The 19,083-nt window shown below is 42.1% G+C and overlaps 1 protein-coding gene across 1 annotated transcript in view; it reads right to left on the reverse strand.

Annotated features, from left to right (window-relative positions):
• Positions 1–19,083, reverse strand: part of enox2 (ecto-NOX disulfide-thiol exchanger 2) — a 176,871-nt gene that overhangs the window by 14,618 nt on the left and 143,170 nt on the right. Inside the window, exons 6-11 of the mRNA XM_083891162.1 lie at positions 18,576–18,782; positions 15,681–15,914; positions 12,973–13,185; positions 9,121–9,227; positions 4,310–4,424; positions 1,123–1,310 (exon numbers count right to left, since the gene is read on the reverse strand). Of these exons, the coding sequence (XP_083747288.1) occupies positions 1,123–1,310; positions 4,310–4,424; positions 9,121–9,227; positions 12,973–13,185; positions 15,681–15,914; positions 18,576–18,782 (1,064 nt within the window). The remainder of the gene's footprint in view (positions 1–1,122; positions 1,311–4,309; positions 4,425–9,120; positions 9,228–12,972; positions 13,186–15,680; positions 15,915–18,575; positions 18,783–19,083) is intronic.

Genomic DNA, 19,083 nt, shown 5'->3' on the forward strand with positions numbered 1-19,083 from the left:
TTGCTGGCAGCAGCTTTAAAGTGATTAAATTGTTCATGAAATCACACTCAACAGGCACTTTAAACCTGTTCAAATGCTTGTTAAGCAAAATATCTCATCAGCCGATCACGGGGCAGCAAATGCGACCTGCTGAAGGTCAAACAGAGAATCGGAACGAGGAAGAAAGTTGATTTAAGAAACTACAAAATCGACTGGGATTTCCACATCCAACCATCGCTAGAGTTTAAGGGAATGGTCCAAAAACACTTTATTCTAAGTACAGGTCTTATAAATGCCAGAGGTAACTGGTTCAACAACTCAAATAACCACTTTTTTCAGCCAAGGAATGCAGAAGACCGTTTATGAAATGTTAAAATGACACTTAATTGGATGTAATTTGTAGCTAATAATAATAATAATGTGGCCGTGAGGAGAATACATCTTCAATTAATCTTAAACAACAACAACTTCCATATTATTGTTGTTTGTTTTTTTTCGTAGTTATTGCTTTCTGTGAATATTATTATTGGTTTAATGTAGGATCCAATTTCCTGGTGTTGTGTGCTTTTATTTATATGATCTGAGATGGGTTTAATTTGAAAGTGTGAGACATCAACGCTTTCTTTCACTGTGGAAGATTAAAGGCACATTTTCATAGAATGAAAAAAAACCCAGAAAAAAACACTTTTTTATTAGCTTTCTTTTGAATTAATGGTTTGAAATAGTTTTAATAAGCTTGGGTTTGTTCCAAAAAAGTATTTGTGGGCCTCGCACAACCCTCAAATCTCAAGTAAAAACCGATTCCAACAGGCCGTCCAATAACCACAGTGAATCTGAAAATATGATTTTATAGTAGCTCTTCATGAAAGTACAACATCTGCTCCAGACAGCTGTACTTTCCTGTCTGTTCCCAGATAGCTTTTAGTTTTCTTTTAATTTGCTGGGTCTCATGAATAAATGGCAGCTTAGAAAGGAAAATTTTGGCGCGTTAACCCGGAGCTAAGTTGTTCTTAAAGGAACCCGATGAGTAATAAAAGAACAAATGCGAGATGAAACCTAACTGTAGGATGGAAGAGTGTAAATACATTATTTATACGCTTTCTCTTTCCCCCCTCTGTGGATAAGTATTGATGGTTGTTTTACCTTCTGCATGCCTTGCAGAGCCTGCTGTAGGAAGCTGAGCTGCTGCGAGTGTGTGTTGTCCTCCTCGCTCCTCAGCGGTTGGTTCTTGCCTTGTTCCTGCTTGAGCAGCTCCACCTCGTTCCTGTAAGCGTCCAGCTGGCAGCGCAGTGAGTCATTCTCCTCCTTCAGGGCTTCTGCTTGGGATACACCTATAGGGATGAAGCACAATATGTAACAATACAATTATGTAATGTGATTCCCTGGCCACATTTCAGTTATTCAAATGTATAGCTTTCACTGCAGATCTTTCTCCAGTCGGATCTCAAGTCTCATTCTCCAGTTTTCTCTGACCTGGCTCTTTTGTGCAGATGTACTTTTATAACTTTATAGATATTTATAGTCCCTCGTGGATCTGTCCTCATTCATTTGGGTTTTGAGCGGAAATAATACTGCAAAGGATCGTGAGTAGGTGAGAATTTAACCAAGCATAATGGCACAAGAGTAGAGCTCAATTTTACCTTATTAAAACTCCAGCTCTTTTGAAACAAAGAGTGTTAAATTTCCTCTTGATTAATGTCGGCTGTTCAAAAAGAAATAATTATCTCAGCCTTTTTCCCCTTTCAGTATTTCAAACGCCGATCTTGTATCTGTCGCGTCGCCAAGAAATAGTACATGGTTGGGTGAAAGCTACAGATGTTGGCACTGAATTTTCTTCCGCTGTAACGTGTGCTTCTGACCTACAGAATATTTTAAAAATCAAATATTAATAACCATCTAGATAATTAACCCGTAGTGCACACGCAGCACGGATCTGTGCCGCAGGTGCACCCAAGGTAAATTGCTGTCAGAATAATACACAACTCTTTATAGGGACATCCTGTGGGTGTCTGTCTTTATAGGTCAAAAAAACACACATTTAAATTTTTTTTTTTTTTTGTCTTCTTATGTGCTGTTGAGTTAAAGGTATGATTAATTGTGTATCATTTGTATCACATATACTTTATAGTGATATAAAGTAGCAATAATTATGCAGAAGTCACAAAATAAGACACGTTTTGTTCATAAAAACGAGTGAACTTTGAACTGTGACGCCACATTTCACAAATTCAATCAGATTTTAATATAGTTAATATAGTTGGTGGAAATAATTGATTATTGCAATCAGATTGCCTAGGTTGTGCTGAAAGAAAGGATATAAGACACTCTATATTGCACATTTTTATAGCCTCTGTATATACTGTACGTTTAAACATAGTAATAAAAAAAAAAAGCAGATGAAATACCCTGTGTTCTAAGGGTTAATAACCTTCTACCATAACTAAATAATGAATGAAAACTATAAACCAGTACTATAGGCGACTTTTGCATCGTCATAGCACACAGCTTAAATATAAACTTCAGTGCTTACTATCCCCCCCAAAAAATGTACCACTGCTTCCTTGGCATTAAATAATCAAACACCTCTAGTATATTAATAGTCTACTGAAAGCCGTGATAATCCCAGAGTTTTGTCCGGGAGCTCTTTACCGCACATTTTGACCTGACCTATTGAGCAAAGGAGAGGAGAGGAGACAGTGGAAGTTATTATTGTATGAGACCTGCTTCGGCTCTAGAGATGTCCAGCATTATCAGCTCGTCTCTCTCTCTTCCCCTCCTGCGGTGCTCGAGTGAAAGCTCTTAGGGAAAGAGCAATACACTGACTGTACTTGGGAGATAAGCCCCATCCTGAGTGAGCCTGTGTGTGTGTGTGTGTGTGTGTGTGTGTGTGTGTGTGTGTGTGTGTGTGTGTGTGTGTGTGTGTGTGTGTGTGTGTGTGTGTGTGTGTGTGTGTGTGTGTGTGTGCATGAAAGCGAGTCTGGTTCAGTTTTGTGTGGGTGTTCACGAGTGCTGCCTACACTCAATCATGGAAGACCATGGGCTGTGTTAATGAACTCTTGCTGGCCGTGTATGTGTGTGTGTGTGTGTGTGGTATCTGTGTGTGCATTTCTCCCAGTAAAATGAAGGTTTTGAGGTGAGGAGAGTATTGATCCGAGAGCCTCATCAGCTTGGTTCGAGGAGATGTCAACCGCTTGGCCAGATTCTGAGCAATTCCCCTTTCTGTTACTTAACAGGCAGCGCTATCGACCTCAAGGTATCTATGAGTGCACACACACACACACACACACACACACACACACACACACACACACACACCTGAAGGCATACAGTGGCACACATTAGCAGTTATTTTACTTTCTGTTCTGTAAGAGTCAAGACACAGATCATTGATTCACTTTTTTAAAGAGGCTGAAATAATGACACAGGTGTTTTTTTGTTTTTTTAGCACAGCTGGTTGATGTGTAAACACTTCCCTTCTCTTAAAGGTTAGCGAGTAAAGGTGAGCACCAGTCGGCTTGTTAACATATTCACCAAGAAATGTCACATTAACACTCGTCACCCCCAGCCCACGCGGCAGATACGACAGGTCCTACGACAGCAGCGCTAATGACCAATAGCTTGATAGCGAGGTTGTTGTTTAGAGACGGCGCTCACCGGAGCCTGTGACTGTATATACATACATTTGCATGCTAATTAGCGACGCTGTCAAACGGCAGTGATCGCGGTGATTAAAAGCCGAGATGACAAATCGCAACGAAGAAAAGCCGAGCAACAAGGAGAAGACGCCCCAAATCAAAAGAATAGGAGTCGACGGACCATGTGGCGCTGGTGCTGGTGGTGTTTGTAGCATGTTGCCCCGGTGACTACTGTAGAATTATCATAAAGGGAGTAGAGTTAGTGAGCTACACTGATGGTTTTTGTTGCTTCAGCAAACACACAGAGATTCCTCTGAGGAGAAAACACAGGTTTATGGCACTGTGATGGTTCCCCGACCTGAAATAAGATGGCAGCTGGCAGATGTGGACAGATTCTCTCTCACAAACACACACACACACACAGGGTTGGACTTGAATGAATGTCACCGAGTTGCTATTCTCAACATCAACATCACAGTAAAGCTGCTGTGGTGGGACATACTTCAAAAGTTGTTTTTTTATATTCACGTTAAGCACGTCAGAGCCTCCTGGAGTTGATTAGTGTCATTTCAGTGAAATGCAGCCGTCTCCCTCATTTATTTAAAACTCTTCTGTTCACCCCCCCCCCTCTGGAGATCCTGAGCAGTGTAAGGCCTGTCAACTGTGAGTGTTGTGCCACGAATGCATATGCATACTTGAGTCCTCGGAGTCCTTGCTGTCAGGGATGTCCTCCATATCATCATCAGACATCTCCATCTCCTCCTCTCGTCTGATGCCCATCAGCTGCTCGTTGTGCATGTTTCTGATCTCCTGGAGAAAAAAAAAAACAATGCAAAGAGAAGGGCGGGGCTCAGAACTGCAACGTCAACACGGGTAATACACATTTTAAGAGGTGCCAGGAGGTGAAGGATTATCAGCGATGACCGTGTTTCCTTTCGCTGGTGCATAGGATATCGAGATCAATACAGATCTGTGCAGTGAAGCTGAATAAAGATGAAAAGGATGGTCTCAGAACTGGGGCTCAGCTCCTCTGGCACAGCTATAGGGCAGATGGTAGCATAAATATTGCCAGACCCCACAGTTTTGCACTTCACTGTTCTTGTTCGTTGGCAAAACAGCCCATTAATGCAGCAAAGAGAGTAAATGACAATCAAAAACCACAGCTTCCTCCCCAAAAAATGTCAACACACTGTAACTCAGGACGCTACTGAATCATCGTGACAGCGGGCGACGTCGTCTGCTCGTCACGCGTCCACTGTCGGTTTTCATGCCCATATTTTATTCTAATTGAGCGCGCGTGTGGAAAGCACTAGCAGTAAGCATAAAATACCAACCTTCCAGACTCACTAATGACAACATCTGCCTGGAGACTAGAAACAAGAGGCAGGTTTGAAAATGGTTTAAAGATAAGGGGACAACGCACTCGATTGGATTGGCTGTAAATCAGACCAAAACACTGTCAAGAGAGGAAACACAACAAACATAATCTTTGAAAGACATTAGACACATAACAATAACTTATGGGGATATGCGGGGGAATCTGTGTTTGTATGACTTTTTAAATACCATTCAGCTTTCAGCTGTAAATCGAGGTTTAGGCTATAAATGGGACATGATAGCATACAACGGAAAAAAATACTTTTTCAAGTTAAGAATAAAAGCCCTCCCTAATGTATTCTGGGTTGTTTTGTTTTTTCAAAGTGAAGGGAAGCAAAGTATAATTCAAGAGGGTCGTATAACTCCGACATGCATGTAAAATAGATATAATTCAGGTTTTGGAGAAACTACGGAATGAACTAACTGATGAATTCAGTATTATTTGTCATGTTTTGTTCTTTATGGATTGTATAGAAGAGGCAAATTACGCCTTGGGCGTCAGCTTTTTAAAGCTCACATGCATAATGGGGGTTGATTATGAGAGTGGCGCGATAATAGATTTATGTGTTATTGGAACAACATTTTCATAAAGCCTTTGTATGCTTTTGAAAGAGAAACATGCCTTAATGCTCTCTTTTACAACTATATTTTCTTGCTTTTACGTTTAAAGTGGTGCAAACTGTGACGCTGAGACATGTACAGAGATGTTTCACAGTGACATAAACACAGAGCAACACACAACTGCTTTACTAAACCCCACAACTGGCCATGATTAATGTATGCTACACACAGGTAAACAAGGATATCTGGTCACTGGGGTTGATGTCAAAGTTTCACAAATGTCAAAAGAGCATGAGGTGAACAGATGGAACACAACCTGCGACTATGGACATATACCAGTGCAAAGCGACACAGTGCTCAGGCAATCAAATATTTACAACAACAAGCCTGCAAATGCTCCTTAAAAGCTAAAGGGAGCGAAAAAAGCGGCCCGAGAGTAAATAAACTAACCGCCATCTGTCAGCTGACGTTATCAGCCTGAGCCCATGGCGGAGGTCAAACAGGTACATCACATGCACCAGCACATGCAGACACACAACCATCTGGGATTATGTGCTGACCACAATGGGCACACACACACACACAAACAACATAAAAACGCTGATAGAGAGAGGCTGCCGTTATCTGATTCTGCCTGGAAGCAGTATATGGCAACTCAACACTGCTGCCTTCTCTTCCACATTTCACCTCGGGGCTAAAGAATCACACTGAATATACAATATGACCGGCTGACTATTTGTTCATAAACTACCCCAGAGCAAGTGCACTTACTTACTTAGCGTTGCTCTTTACACTGGTCATGGACTGCCAGTCCTCTAAAGTGCATCATCTAGTGTTTAGAGTCGGTACTGGTAAAAAAAAAAAAAATATATAGCTCAATAATCAATGTCACGTCTTGTTTTCACTCCACTTTTAGCTGCCTGCTAGGGTTATAGCTAGCTAGCTAGTTAAAGATATCTATACCTTTCCTTTACACTGCAACACCCTGTCAGAGACAATTATCATGAGTGAAAGTGGGATATTATTTGGTGACATTCTTAATAACAACAACAATAGTAGCTAATAGTAATAATAATCTTTCTGCATGGAGTTTGCATGTTCTCCCCGTGTGTCTCCAGTCTACGATGTTCCTTGCCTTTCGCCCTACGTCAGCTGGGATTGGCACGAGTCTCGCTAACAGTATGAAAGTAGCGCTAAACTTTAAAAAACTGAGGCACAAAATATGCACTACACAGGTACGCCGGTTATTTGTAACGCTGCTCTTTTCGTTTAATAAACAGACCGCTCCAGTTCGACTGTAGGCGTGCTAACGCCGCTAAAGGAGCTAATGCAGCTAACGGAGCTAACTGGTAAACGGTGCCTGGACTCCACCAGCCCCCCATAAAGCAGTAGAAGATGGATAACAATAATAATAATAATAATAATGTACATTTAGGCACAGCTTCTTACTTTTACCAAGAGTTGTTGAGTGAATACGTAGCCTGATAACTGGTCGAAACCACTGTTTCTTTAGTTTATCACAGTCAAGAAAACATATTAAATCTAACTTATTAAAAACTTAAAGCTTATAAACCATATTTTATACAAATATTATTAAACCTTGACGTTAATATAAATTAAGGTATGTGAGCTATTGTACTTTAATGTGCTTATTTATACAACTGCATCTTTTCATTTGGATGATAAAAAACCAAGGTGCTGGACAGGTAATGTAGAGCTGGTAAATTTCGCCCAAAAAGCCAACTGTGAATCGAAAAACCTGAACCTCGCTGAAAACTGTGAAACCTGATGGGAAACTGCAGAGCCGGGTGATAATTATTTGTCTACTATTCACAACAAATGCAGCAGCAGTCGTTTCGACGGTGTTAATTACAGCTGATTATAGCGACTGGGTGGCAAAAGTATTTTTTTTAATTTTTTTTTTATATAAATCTCTGTGTAGTAATTACTCAGGTTTGTTTGCTTACCATTTAAGTGTGACCTCACTTGTAAAACACAGACTGTTTCCGTGAACTGATTCGGGACCAATTCCCTACCGTGTTTCGGTGAAATATAGACTCAATTTCAGGCCAACGCGACACCAAGAGCTCAAATGACTTCATCTGTCTCGTTCTCGGATGCATGCATGCAAAACACACACACACAAAATGAATGACGGAGTCTACTCTCACACCTGTTTTACAGCGTAAACCAGAAGAGAAAAAAAAAAAACCTACAAAGTACATTTGAACTCCAAGGTTAACTTTACGGATTTTTTTCATTATACTGTTTTTTGAATGAGGACAATTTCTTCTTCTTCTTTTTCAGCAGCAGCAGCAGCAGCAGCACTGTGTGTTCACCCAGAGTGGATTCTTCTCTTGCATCTGGCCATGTTGTACTCCCTGGTGTGTGCAAGAGTGTATGTGCATACACACACAAAGGAAGTCTGAGAAAGAATGAACAAATCCCCGAGGCCTGATGAAAACACTCTGCCAAACACATAATAGTTTCATCCTATTACAGAATAGTTGACTATATATATAAAATATATATAGCGTGTGTAAGAGAGAAGAAATTGCTTTATACGAGTGGATCCTTGAGAGACCATCAAGGTCTGAGGAAGGGAGGGAGGACAACAATACATAAGCGGTCTTTGATGATGTCACACAGCTAGGTAAACATCTGTTGTAACAGAACGCTTGAGACTAAGGTAATTTGAGTGTTTTCATGATTTTCGCGTTAGAGAAACACCAGTCGCATCAAACACAGTTAACAGTCTAACTCTGAGACCACCTACCTTTTTTTAAAGTGATGCTTTTGTACAAGTTGATTCTTCGTCTGCTGTACTATTACTGTGTGTGTATTTCATTTAGACTCTGAATTACATTTGAAACTGTTATTGCGCATATTGAGCTGGAGAGAAACTTACCGAGCAGGCATGAACCACATATTGGTCCTTTAGACCAAGGACTGCAGCACACTCCAGACCCTCTTTCTCTTTCTAAATGCCGTATGAAGGCAAACCCTGACATGCAAGCTCGACTGTATGACTGAGAACCTACAAAACAGTCACAACCCTTCTATTCCAAAGCTCGATTTTACAGACAGAAAACAATATAGAGGATGAAAAATATGAATCAGTGTTTGTGTTTCAATAAAATCACATTTGCTGGTGAAGCCTTTTGCAGATTTACCTGAGTGCTGGACACCCTTTTAAGTATGGAAAACTCACCCTTCAGGTTGTTTTACCCTTCCAGTGCTGGAGTATAGGGAAGGAGGGGAGGAGGAGGAAAGGAGGAGGAGGAGGAGGAGGTTTGGATGTTGGAGTGTCAAGACCTGACACTGATTGGAGCGATCGCACCTGTTCTGTAAGTACTTACTGTAACAGGGAGAATGTTCTTTTCACCTCTGATTTTCCTCTCTTGTTTCACTCTGTGTCACAATGTAGGCCTAATTTATGCATTCTAACTATCACTAGTAAAAGCTTTATAAACGAGACAGGTGTAGAACAAAATGGGAAAGGTCTAACTTTACACGAGTCATGTGAAACAACAAAAAAAAAAAGGGGGGCAAACAAAGTGGTACCAACCTCGACTTGTTTGTGCCACATGTCCAGGTTCTTGCGCTGCGCTTTGGAGAAATGGTCCCATGCCTTTTGTTTGGAAGCAGCTTGGAATACAGACACAATCTGCTCAACTGTGGCGGGATGCGGGGAAGGACCAGAGACCATCCAGAGACAGAGAGAGAGAAAGACAGAGGGCAGGTGGGAAGGAGCAGAGGAGTGAGAAAGTGGAGTCAACTAGGGATGTAAAGACCTGTCTCTCTCTGTGTGTGTGTGTGTGTGTGTGGGTGCGGTCATACTTTGTGGGTGTGCACAAGCGTGTGATCTACTTACCCACTGATGCCAGTGCATCATCCTGTGGATGGACGGTCAGATTGTTCCCATATGCAAGATTTACTTCAATAAATCATACATCATTCTTCCTATATACTTAAATTATGTATGAAATACTGGCTCACACAGAGTTTGTCCCTTTAACACTGAAGCCAGGCTAGAGATGGTGATGATGATGATGATGGGTTTTCAGTGTCCACTACTTGCTGGATTTACCACAAATCTGCCAAACTATTATTTTTCTACAATGTACAATCTAATATCGCCCAAAAAGTGACACCTCAGCATGTGTTAACAAAGAGCTACTGAGCCAGACTTACAGAGCACTCAGTAAGTCCGACTGTAGACTTTGTCTCTGTTTAAAAAGAGGAACTCGTGTACACAACTGGCAGCGGCCAAAAATAACCTACTTTAAATCTACCACCGCTGTTGACCACAGCGCTGCTCTGCTGCTGCAGTGGGCTGTTAGGAATCTGGCCCAAGGACACCTTGGTGAAGCAGCACAGTGTTTCAAATATACTTTCCCTGTGCAGATTTATCAGAAACAACAACAGCGAGCTTCACTAAGACTGGAAGAAAAATGGCAGTGGAGAAAGTTCCTCACTGAACTTTTAATCAGTATTCCGACCCTTTGAGGTTCCAACAGGATGTGCATGTAATGCGTGTGAAGACAGCTGCTCCGCGTCTGTAGACGCGCTGCGTGTTAGCTATGTCTATACGCTGTGATGTGGGTGGTCACGGAGGACTAAATGGTTGGTCTGTGTATCCGAGAGGTCCAAAACGTACAGAGTTGGGGGTCAATAAGACCACCAACCAAGAGTGTATGTATGTTTGCTGAGCAGTGAGAGAGAGTAGAACACCACAGGGATCAATAGCATCTCCCCAGCAGTCCGTAATTTGATGGAGCACATCGACGGTGAAGGCAGAGAAAAAAGAGGAGCGGTACAGAAACAACTCTCAGGGCTGTCAGCTTTCATACAAGTGTTCTACTTGCTTTCAATACGGTCGACGGTAGTGCGGATTATACAGAGTAAAAAAAAAAAAGGACATTATATTTGGTAACACGTGACACAGTCTTTGAATTGTTTTTTTTTCCCCAGTGTTTTGAACACTGAGCACCACTGCTGTAGAGAGAAGGAGCTGCAGAGGACTGATATACCAATACCTCAAAATATGGGCACATAAAGACACCACTAAGGACTAAGGCTACGTTCAGATCACCAGCCACACTCTCAAAATCTGTGGCTTGTAACCCAAGGGTTGCTGGTTCGAATCCCTACAGGTCAACCTCCATTGCTTCCAATTTACACAACAGGCCACAGTATTCTCCTATGTGATTTTCCACTATACAGTTCTAGCGCTACTCGGCACGGCTCGCCTCTACATTATTCCATAATACCTCCTCAACGTGGGCAGGGTCAACATAGCACGAAACTTCCTGACTTACGCGCCTGACTTCATGTTTACGTGCCGTAGCAGTTAGCTCCATTAGCTGCGTTAGCTCCTTTAGCGCCGTTAGCGCGCCTACAGTCGAACTGGAGCGCTCTGTTTATTAAACGAAAAGAGCAGCGCTACAAATAACCACCAAACCGTTTACCACTTAGCTCCATTAGCTCCTTTAGCGGCAGTTAGCGCGCCCATAGTCGAACTGGGGCGCTCTGTTTATTAAATGGAAAGAGCAGCGCTACAAATAACCACCAAACCGTTTACCAGTTAGCTCCGTTAGCTCCTTTAGTGCCGTTAGCGCGCTTACAGTCGAACTGGAACGGTCTGTTTATTAAACGACAAGAGCAGCGCTACAAATAACCATCAAACCGTTTACCAGTTAGCTCCGTTAGCTCCTTTAGCGCCCGTTAGCGCGCTTACAGTCGAACTGGAACGGTCTGTTTATTAAACGACAAGAGCAGCGCTACAAATAACCAACGTACCCATGTACTGCGTATGTGTGCATCTGTTTTTAAAGTTTAGCATTACTTTAGAAAACATGACGTCACGCACGTCTTTTTCCGGTCAGCCGTCATGGAAACGCGCCATGCGTTAACGTTGATTACTATTAAAAAGATCAGTTTAGGACTTCCTGTATGACCAGAGTGCCGACTCCGTCTGACACAAAGCGGAATACAGTGGAAAGGGTTGTAATGTTGCTATATACACCAGACTCCTCTGTTAAATATTGAGATTTTTAAAATATCTGTCCTAAATGTTGGAGGTTAACGAGATTAATTTTTTTCCAGGATATTTTAAGCCTTTTTAACTGATCTACAGTTCAGCATTGTTTGGTTTGATTCATGTGACGGACGTTGAGCTAATCCAGGGACGACATTCTGTGACCAATCAGTGGCCGGCATTCTGTCGACGTCACATTTTAGTATCGGCTCAGGTCGCTTGAAACCTCACCAGACCAGGTACTATCGCAAATGGAAAAGCAAAAATAAACCGAGATTAGATAGATAGATTTGAGCAGTGTGGAGCTGAGTCCTGCAAGAACTGTATAGTGGAAAAGCCCAGATAAATGGAACGGTTACAAAGGTCATCCAGTGTAAAAAAAACTCTGCCAAATAAAATATGAAATGCAGGTGAGTAGAAGCCAAAAGAAAAAAAGAAAATCATTACAGATCAGCTTTAGGTCACCCAGTGTCATCATTTAATAACCCGTAAATAAAGGCACATCTGACTCTGTTACTGCGCTTTAATACAAATTCACACTCCCGTACATCCTCTGCCACCTTTCCTCAATACCCTCTGCATGGATTATTTACCTAATAAACAGTAAAAAAAAAGGGCAAAATTTTCCATTTGTGTTGAAGGATATTTACATTCTATTTAGAATGCATGGGTTGGGATGTTTGGAGACACTGTGCCGCAGGCTGTCCTGTAAACTAAAAGCTGCACAGCTGAACCTGTCAAAGGTGTAGGAGCAGCATACGTTGCCCTTTGGGCGTTTAGCAACTTAAACGCTGCTAAGAATGAATTATGCCGAATGAATAGCTGCATTCACGCGGCGGAATGTGTCGGGGGCAACTTACTACTTTAATCTGAAGAAAAACTGATTAAAATTGACCCTCGAGTCTTCTTTCCATCCAGGCTGGCTCGCAAAACATCGATTGTAATCCTTTGATTTTTGAGATACTCCTGTTTCTTAGAAATAACAAAAAAATGAACTAGTGGGTTTTGAAGTGAAGGTTTTTCGAGGAAAGGAAAGAGATTAAACTTACCTTTACACCATCGTCCCAAAAAACACATTCATACCAAACAGGATGGCTTCTACAATGATGTCTATTGCTTTAATATTTACATTACTGTAAATCGTGTGAGAGTCAGTAGGCAGCTGTGATCAATAATATACTTACTTTTTAGTGGATTTCAGCGCTGCAGGAAGACGTCTGTGAAGCCTATGATGCGCTAAATGTGTCGTGTGTCTCAACTAAGAATTAAAAACTTACACTGAAGCAGAAACTTAGCCAAGAGAGGACGTTATTCTCTCAAAATGAGTTAACTCTCCCCACAATAAGATCCATAGCTTAATGTAAAGAACGGAGGACTCACATTGACCGAGTATGCCAGCCAGAGCCGTCTTAAATTTGTCTTTGGCCTCTTCCATCTCCTTCTCGTGCTGACTCTTCTCGCTCATCAGCCGGCGGATGTGGCTGTTCGACGACTGGATCATGGAGTAGAAGTTGTTGGCGTTGCGGCGGTTGACTTCGCCTCGCTCGAGCCACGTGAGGAGCACGCGCACCGCTTCAGCAAACTTGCCGTCGTCTGGATGAATGGGTTCACAGATATAGAAAGGAGAGAGGTCAGATTGTGAAAGAGCGCGAAGAGAAATCTTTTCTCTACAGCCACAAAACACAAGGTTAAAAATCGTGAGTCGGTAGCGAGGTAGAAATGATTATAACATCTCATAAATGCCCAGATATTAAGTGGAAAGCAGAAGTAGAAGAAGCGTATCTAGGTCCCTACTAAAAAGGCAACACTGAAAAGATAAAAATGGATTAGGAAACAAAGGCAGTTACGATGGGAGATAAAGAGGACAAAGAAAATCTATAAATGTATCACAATAAACGGCATTACAGGACACAATATTAACAAAGAGGCAAAAAGAAGTGATGACAGCCAGGTCTAGATTAAAGGAGACACTGTGAGCTCCCGCTTATGAGCTAGATGTGAGTGCAAAAAATATTAGTGACAATTACAAAAAAAAAAAGACCAAACCACTTTTTCCACTTGATGGGAGAAGACAGTGAACTCAAAATGTGCAAAGCAAATAGCCAGGGTGCTGTCTTTCAGTGATCAGAAACAAATCCTTTGGCGGAAAACAACACCAGCGAGAGTCTTTACATCAGTTGCCAGGGAAGGAAGCGCTGAAAAAGACACGCGCAGATGGTAGAGAGGCATAAAGTCACAGCCATTTTGTCATCGGGCAACTGTGACTGAGACCTGGAAGTGTCATTGCTCATTAGTGACAAGAGTGTATTCAGCCAGAAACTTGACAGGAAGCTGAGGAGACGTGGAAACGAGGAGAGAAAATGGAAACCGTAAGTGCAGAGGAGAGCTGAAGAGAAATAATGTGAGAGACGAGAGTCCACCGAGGGCAGAGTAAACTGATATACGATGTCTCGCAGTCTTTGTGTCTTTAAAAAAACAGATATCCTGAATTTAACAGAACATCAAAAATCTATCTCCTGCAAGTAGACACACACATCTTCTCCTTTATCCCTTCACTTTGTCTGGAGTAGTCACAGTCGAGCATGAGCGCTTTCCATTTGCACATTAATAACATGACCCGAGACGTGCATCTCACTTTTTTTGGGGAATCTCACCTATTTTTCACGCGTCTCACCACTGAAACTGACAGCTAAAATGATTTTGCCGCACAGTTTTGGCGTCAATATCAATCTCACATGTCGCACACAACACGTCTCGTTCCTGTTTGGAAGTAAATTCCATTCATTTCTTCTCAACAAATCTTTTTGTGTGAAATGTGTGGAGGACAGGACAGATGGATGCGCGCCATCACACCGAAGAGTCCTGGAATTTAGCTGAGTACGGGGGGGGGAGGATTTTAGAGTAATTATTTTTCATTTTCAAAGGTAAACTCGACGTGAAACAGAGCAGCAGATGCACTTGTGTGCGAACAAGACAGCAGATCAGGCATCAAGCACCGCACATACATCCAAAATCCTCTTCCGTGTGCCAACATCTTTATTTCTCCTCTGTCTTTGTGTCATCGCCAGCATTTTTTGCACCGTACCAGGGCTGCAGCGATTGCTCGATTACAAAAATGTGTTTAATTTCTATCTCGCGTGGCCTGTTCTGCGCAGGGATCATTGTTCCACACGGACGGTTTTAGCAGACGCACATCCGGATTTCAGCTACAGAGTGATACAGCCCATAAAAGGCAGAAAATGTCCAATGTGTGGGAACTTTACAAGAAGCCGACAAGGTGCAGTGTAAACGACAACTGGAATAACACAACAGCACGTCCTCAATGATTCAGCGTCTGAGCCGATAGCATTCAGTTGCTAACGTTGCTGGCACGCGCTAACGTAAACATTGATGTTAGCTGGTTTAATGTAGCTTGCTAGGGCTGCAGCTAGCTAATCTTTTTGTAATTAAGTATTCTAATTCAATTAACTGGATTAAAATAAATAAATAAATAATAATAATTTTGTAGCTGCAGCCCTACACAGTATTGCTGTGTTCCAGAGCCCATCCCAACAAATGGGATGTGTGACTTACCCTACCTGAATTGTACTAGCTCCTACTTCAAAGCGTTCCAGCAATTGAAGTCGAATGTTAGAAAACATGGACGATCGTTTGAAGAGGCATTTTGACTGTCAGCGATTCAGTCTACTTACATACACAAGCGAGCCGTACATATGTAAAAGCGATACATATCGATATGTAACGTCATGAGTATACTTTTACCGTAGCCCTACATATCTTCATGCTAACAGATAACGACGACTACATAGTTTCACGCCATAACATGAAAAACAAGTTGTGATAAAAGTGCTGTGTTTAAAACAACTCTACATGCAGAAAAGTAAAGTTTAGAGCCTACTCATGCCATTATTATCCGACTTCATTTTGGTGAAGTAGGGGTAGGTCAATCAGACCCGACTTCGCTAGTAGGAGGTCCCACTTCGACAGGCATTCCAGTGCACTTCTTCTAGTTGAAGGAAGGAAAGGTCCCACGTCCAACTGGTTTGGATGGGCTCTATCTATGACATTTTGCCATCATGACCACCAACCTTTGATTTTGTCGCCCAGCTGGCTGCACTCGTGCTCCGAGTAGTGGACAATCGGGGGCGGCGACGGCGGCCGGAAGCGATCCTCCTCGATCTTGCGCCGGTGCCTCTCCTCTCTGGCCAACATCCGCTGATGACACTCCCACTCGTACAGATCGTCTCGGGCCTGGGCGAAGTCCACGTGAAGGCGGCCGGAGTCTTTTTTGTCCGTGCTGGAGCCGAGACGGATACGATAACCTGTGCACACAAAGGTTTGGTAATTAACAGGAGGTGGGAAAAGGGGAACAGGTACAATATATTATATTAATATAATGGGGTGAGGCAGGTTGAGGGAGAGGGGGGGGGGGGGGACTTAGCAATTAAAGTGATTAAATCTGCCTGCTCAGTTTAATGTGATTTTCACAGTGGGTTTGCCACTGCAGGTTTTTAAATGCTCTGGCTTTTTAAAGAAAAAACATGTAATTTTTTATCAAATTATGTTCTCTGTCAGCATGACTCTATGTCGAGATTGCCAGAAGATTTATGCACAAACAAATGGAGCCTACATGTTTTTGTATTTTTTTTTTTACTATTGCACCACTGGAAGTTTAACACATAATAGTTTTGAGTTGATGTCTCAACAACCTCTGGGAGAGACTGTTTTCTGTGGACTCTCAGTTATGTTATTTCAAATCTGAGCGCCTAAAGAAAGGAAAGAATAAAGGATGACATGTGACAAAAGTCCCTGGTCAGATTCAGACACACGGAGGCTTCAGGCGATTCTAATTTTCACAGCTGCCAACTTCATACAATTACACTTTTTTTATTAAACTTACATTTTCACCAACCTGGCAAATACACATCACTATATATGATAACATCTTAGAGACTTTCTATAGAACACGCAGGAAGGGGCCGGGCAAAACACATCAGATGAATTAGGAACACAATGCATCATTTTAATGCAAATGAAAAGCGTGCCTGCAGGTGTGGATTTGATGAAACCTGAACAGGGAAAATAGGGAAATAAGAGATATGAGATCACAAAGGTAAACAAACGAGCTTCAGTCTATATATGTGGGAGCCAATTTCACTTTCAATCACGTCCCATAATTTATATTCAGACTGTTTTACGGATAAGACAAAAACAAGTAATTTAATTAGGGGTGCATCTTTAATATCGTCTTTATCACCAGTGCTACCTATTGTGATTACCGGACGTCTTTGAGGAGATACACTTCGTCGTTTCGGGTGTCGTATGGAGGGCAACATCCTTTCGTAAAAAATAGACAAGAGAAACTTAGAAGGGGGGCAATTACATCTCCAGTGGCACCGAAAGACCACAATATCCCTCATTACCCCCCTCTCCTCATCACTAGTTTCATCTTCTCTTGCTGTTACTCAATTTTCTCTAATGGTTGGTTGTACATTCAAAGTGCAATCATGCCCATTTTGCGATTTAATTGGATGAAATGATCAGAGAGGGTGTTTAGCGTGAGTGTTTGCGTAAACATGTATGCGCACGTGTGTGTGTGTGTGTGTGTGTGTGTGTGGGTGTGTGTTCTTGCCAGATGCAGTAATGAAGCTCACTGTGATTCAGTGAGAGGCACAACACATTCTCATGTGCAGAGGAAGAAAAAAAAAAAAAGGCTGGCAAGAAAGCAAACAGGAAAAAGAAATGAGCGCGGGTCTGGGGGGTTTCTACTCCAGGCTCCAAATTTACCACTACTTCAATATTTCATATAAGTAGATCTCAGTGCGCTGGGGCTGCCATTACAGTGTGTGTGTGTGTGTGTGTGTGTTTGTATGGATGCCTTTGTGAGGACCAAAAAACTTATATGGACATTTTCCCATTCTGTCACCCTTTAAAAGTGCGTTTTCAGGGTTTAGACGTGGTTTTAGGTTGATTAAGGTTATGGGAATGCATTATGTCTGTGTGTGTCCTCACTATGAACGCTGCACAAACGTGTGTGTGTGTGCATGGGTCGGTGGGTGGGAAATAATTTATGGGAAAACTACGCAGGTCTGTCATCTGACTAATATATCGGACCGCAGCTCCGACATCTCCTGATAAGAATATAGGCAGAAGAAATAACAGCATCGCACAAACTCATTGGCACATGTACACGCGCACGCACGCACATGCTAATGCTAGCCTAAGCAGTTTGCACATCTGGACTGTTGAGGCTGCTGCAAAACTGAAAGCTAAAAACTAGAGGTAAATGTGTCAGTTAGCAGCACCAGATCATTTATACTTTAACCCCATATTGTTTTAAATATGAAGAGGCTGCTTCCATCTCTTCTATATTTTCTCGCCACACTTTTCCTCATCGTCTTGACATAAAAAACGTCTCGACATAAAAACACAACAGCATCCTGAATAATTTATTTGTCCTTTAAGGGGTTTGCGGAATGGCTTGCTAAGGGTTTGCGTTATTTCAACATTTAAAAGTGTTTTGCATAGGTTTGGGCATTGCGTTGTGGGCGCCTTTAAAATAATACAATACACGCGAGCATGTGCAGCTGTAGCTATAGATAGGACGGCACAAAAACAGGAGCACATTTACTTTGTTGTTTCATGCGCGGCCCATAAACAATGATGCCGCTGATGCCACTTATGTTTCTCGCACAAGTGCAACTTTTATTTTTAGGGCACACACTTGTATCAGATTGAACAGCCACTTCTTTTCTGACACGGGTATTTTTCTTTTCAAGCCGCATGACCATCTCCTCCGACTACGAGACAAATACCATTTTGAAAAATTAATCAGGGTCTCGCTCTTTTGTGCCTTTTTTTTTTTTTCTTTCCGCTTGACACTCGTCTAAGTGGTTTCTCCACAAATAGAATGAAAACATTTCTCAAAAAAAGCACTTACACAATGAGTAAGATGACAGTCGCACACACTCGTGATAGATTACCTGACAGGAAGAGAGCCTTGTCCACGTCGAACTCTTCAGCAAATCTGATATGGCAGAAGTTCTTTTTGCTTTTGCGTATGGCAGTGATATCGCCGCACTGTCCGAAGACCTCCATGATGAGCTGCTCTGTGGCGTTTTCTGGCAGACCCCCGACAAACACTGTCTTACACCCGGGAGGGCGGTCTCTTGTGGCCGGAGGGGGAAGGTCTGGGCAGAAGTAATGGTGGACAAGGAATATTAGGACTGGGCTTTGGAGAAAAATAATGATGTGCAATACATGGAAGTGTGCATTTTGGTCGAGATAATTCAGCTGAAATGCACGTAATTCGAGAAGCCGATTCAACCACTGAGAAGACAGAAACTGTTAAGTGTGAATAAATGATTTCTGAGAAGCTGAAGACAAAATATCCGATGGCAAGAATTCTGATTACACTGCAGCTGTAAATTATTCTGGCAGACCTGAGGAAGCTGTCTGATTTTTGTTGAAAAAAAATAAATAAAAAATGTT

This window comes from Microchirus variegatus, assembly GCF_963457635.1.
Source record: "Microchirus variegatus genome assembly, chromosome: 6".
Lineage (NCBI taxonomy): Eukaryota > Metazoa > Chordata > Actinopteri > Pleuronectiformes > Soleidae > Microchirus > Microchirus variegatus.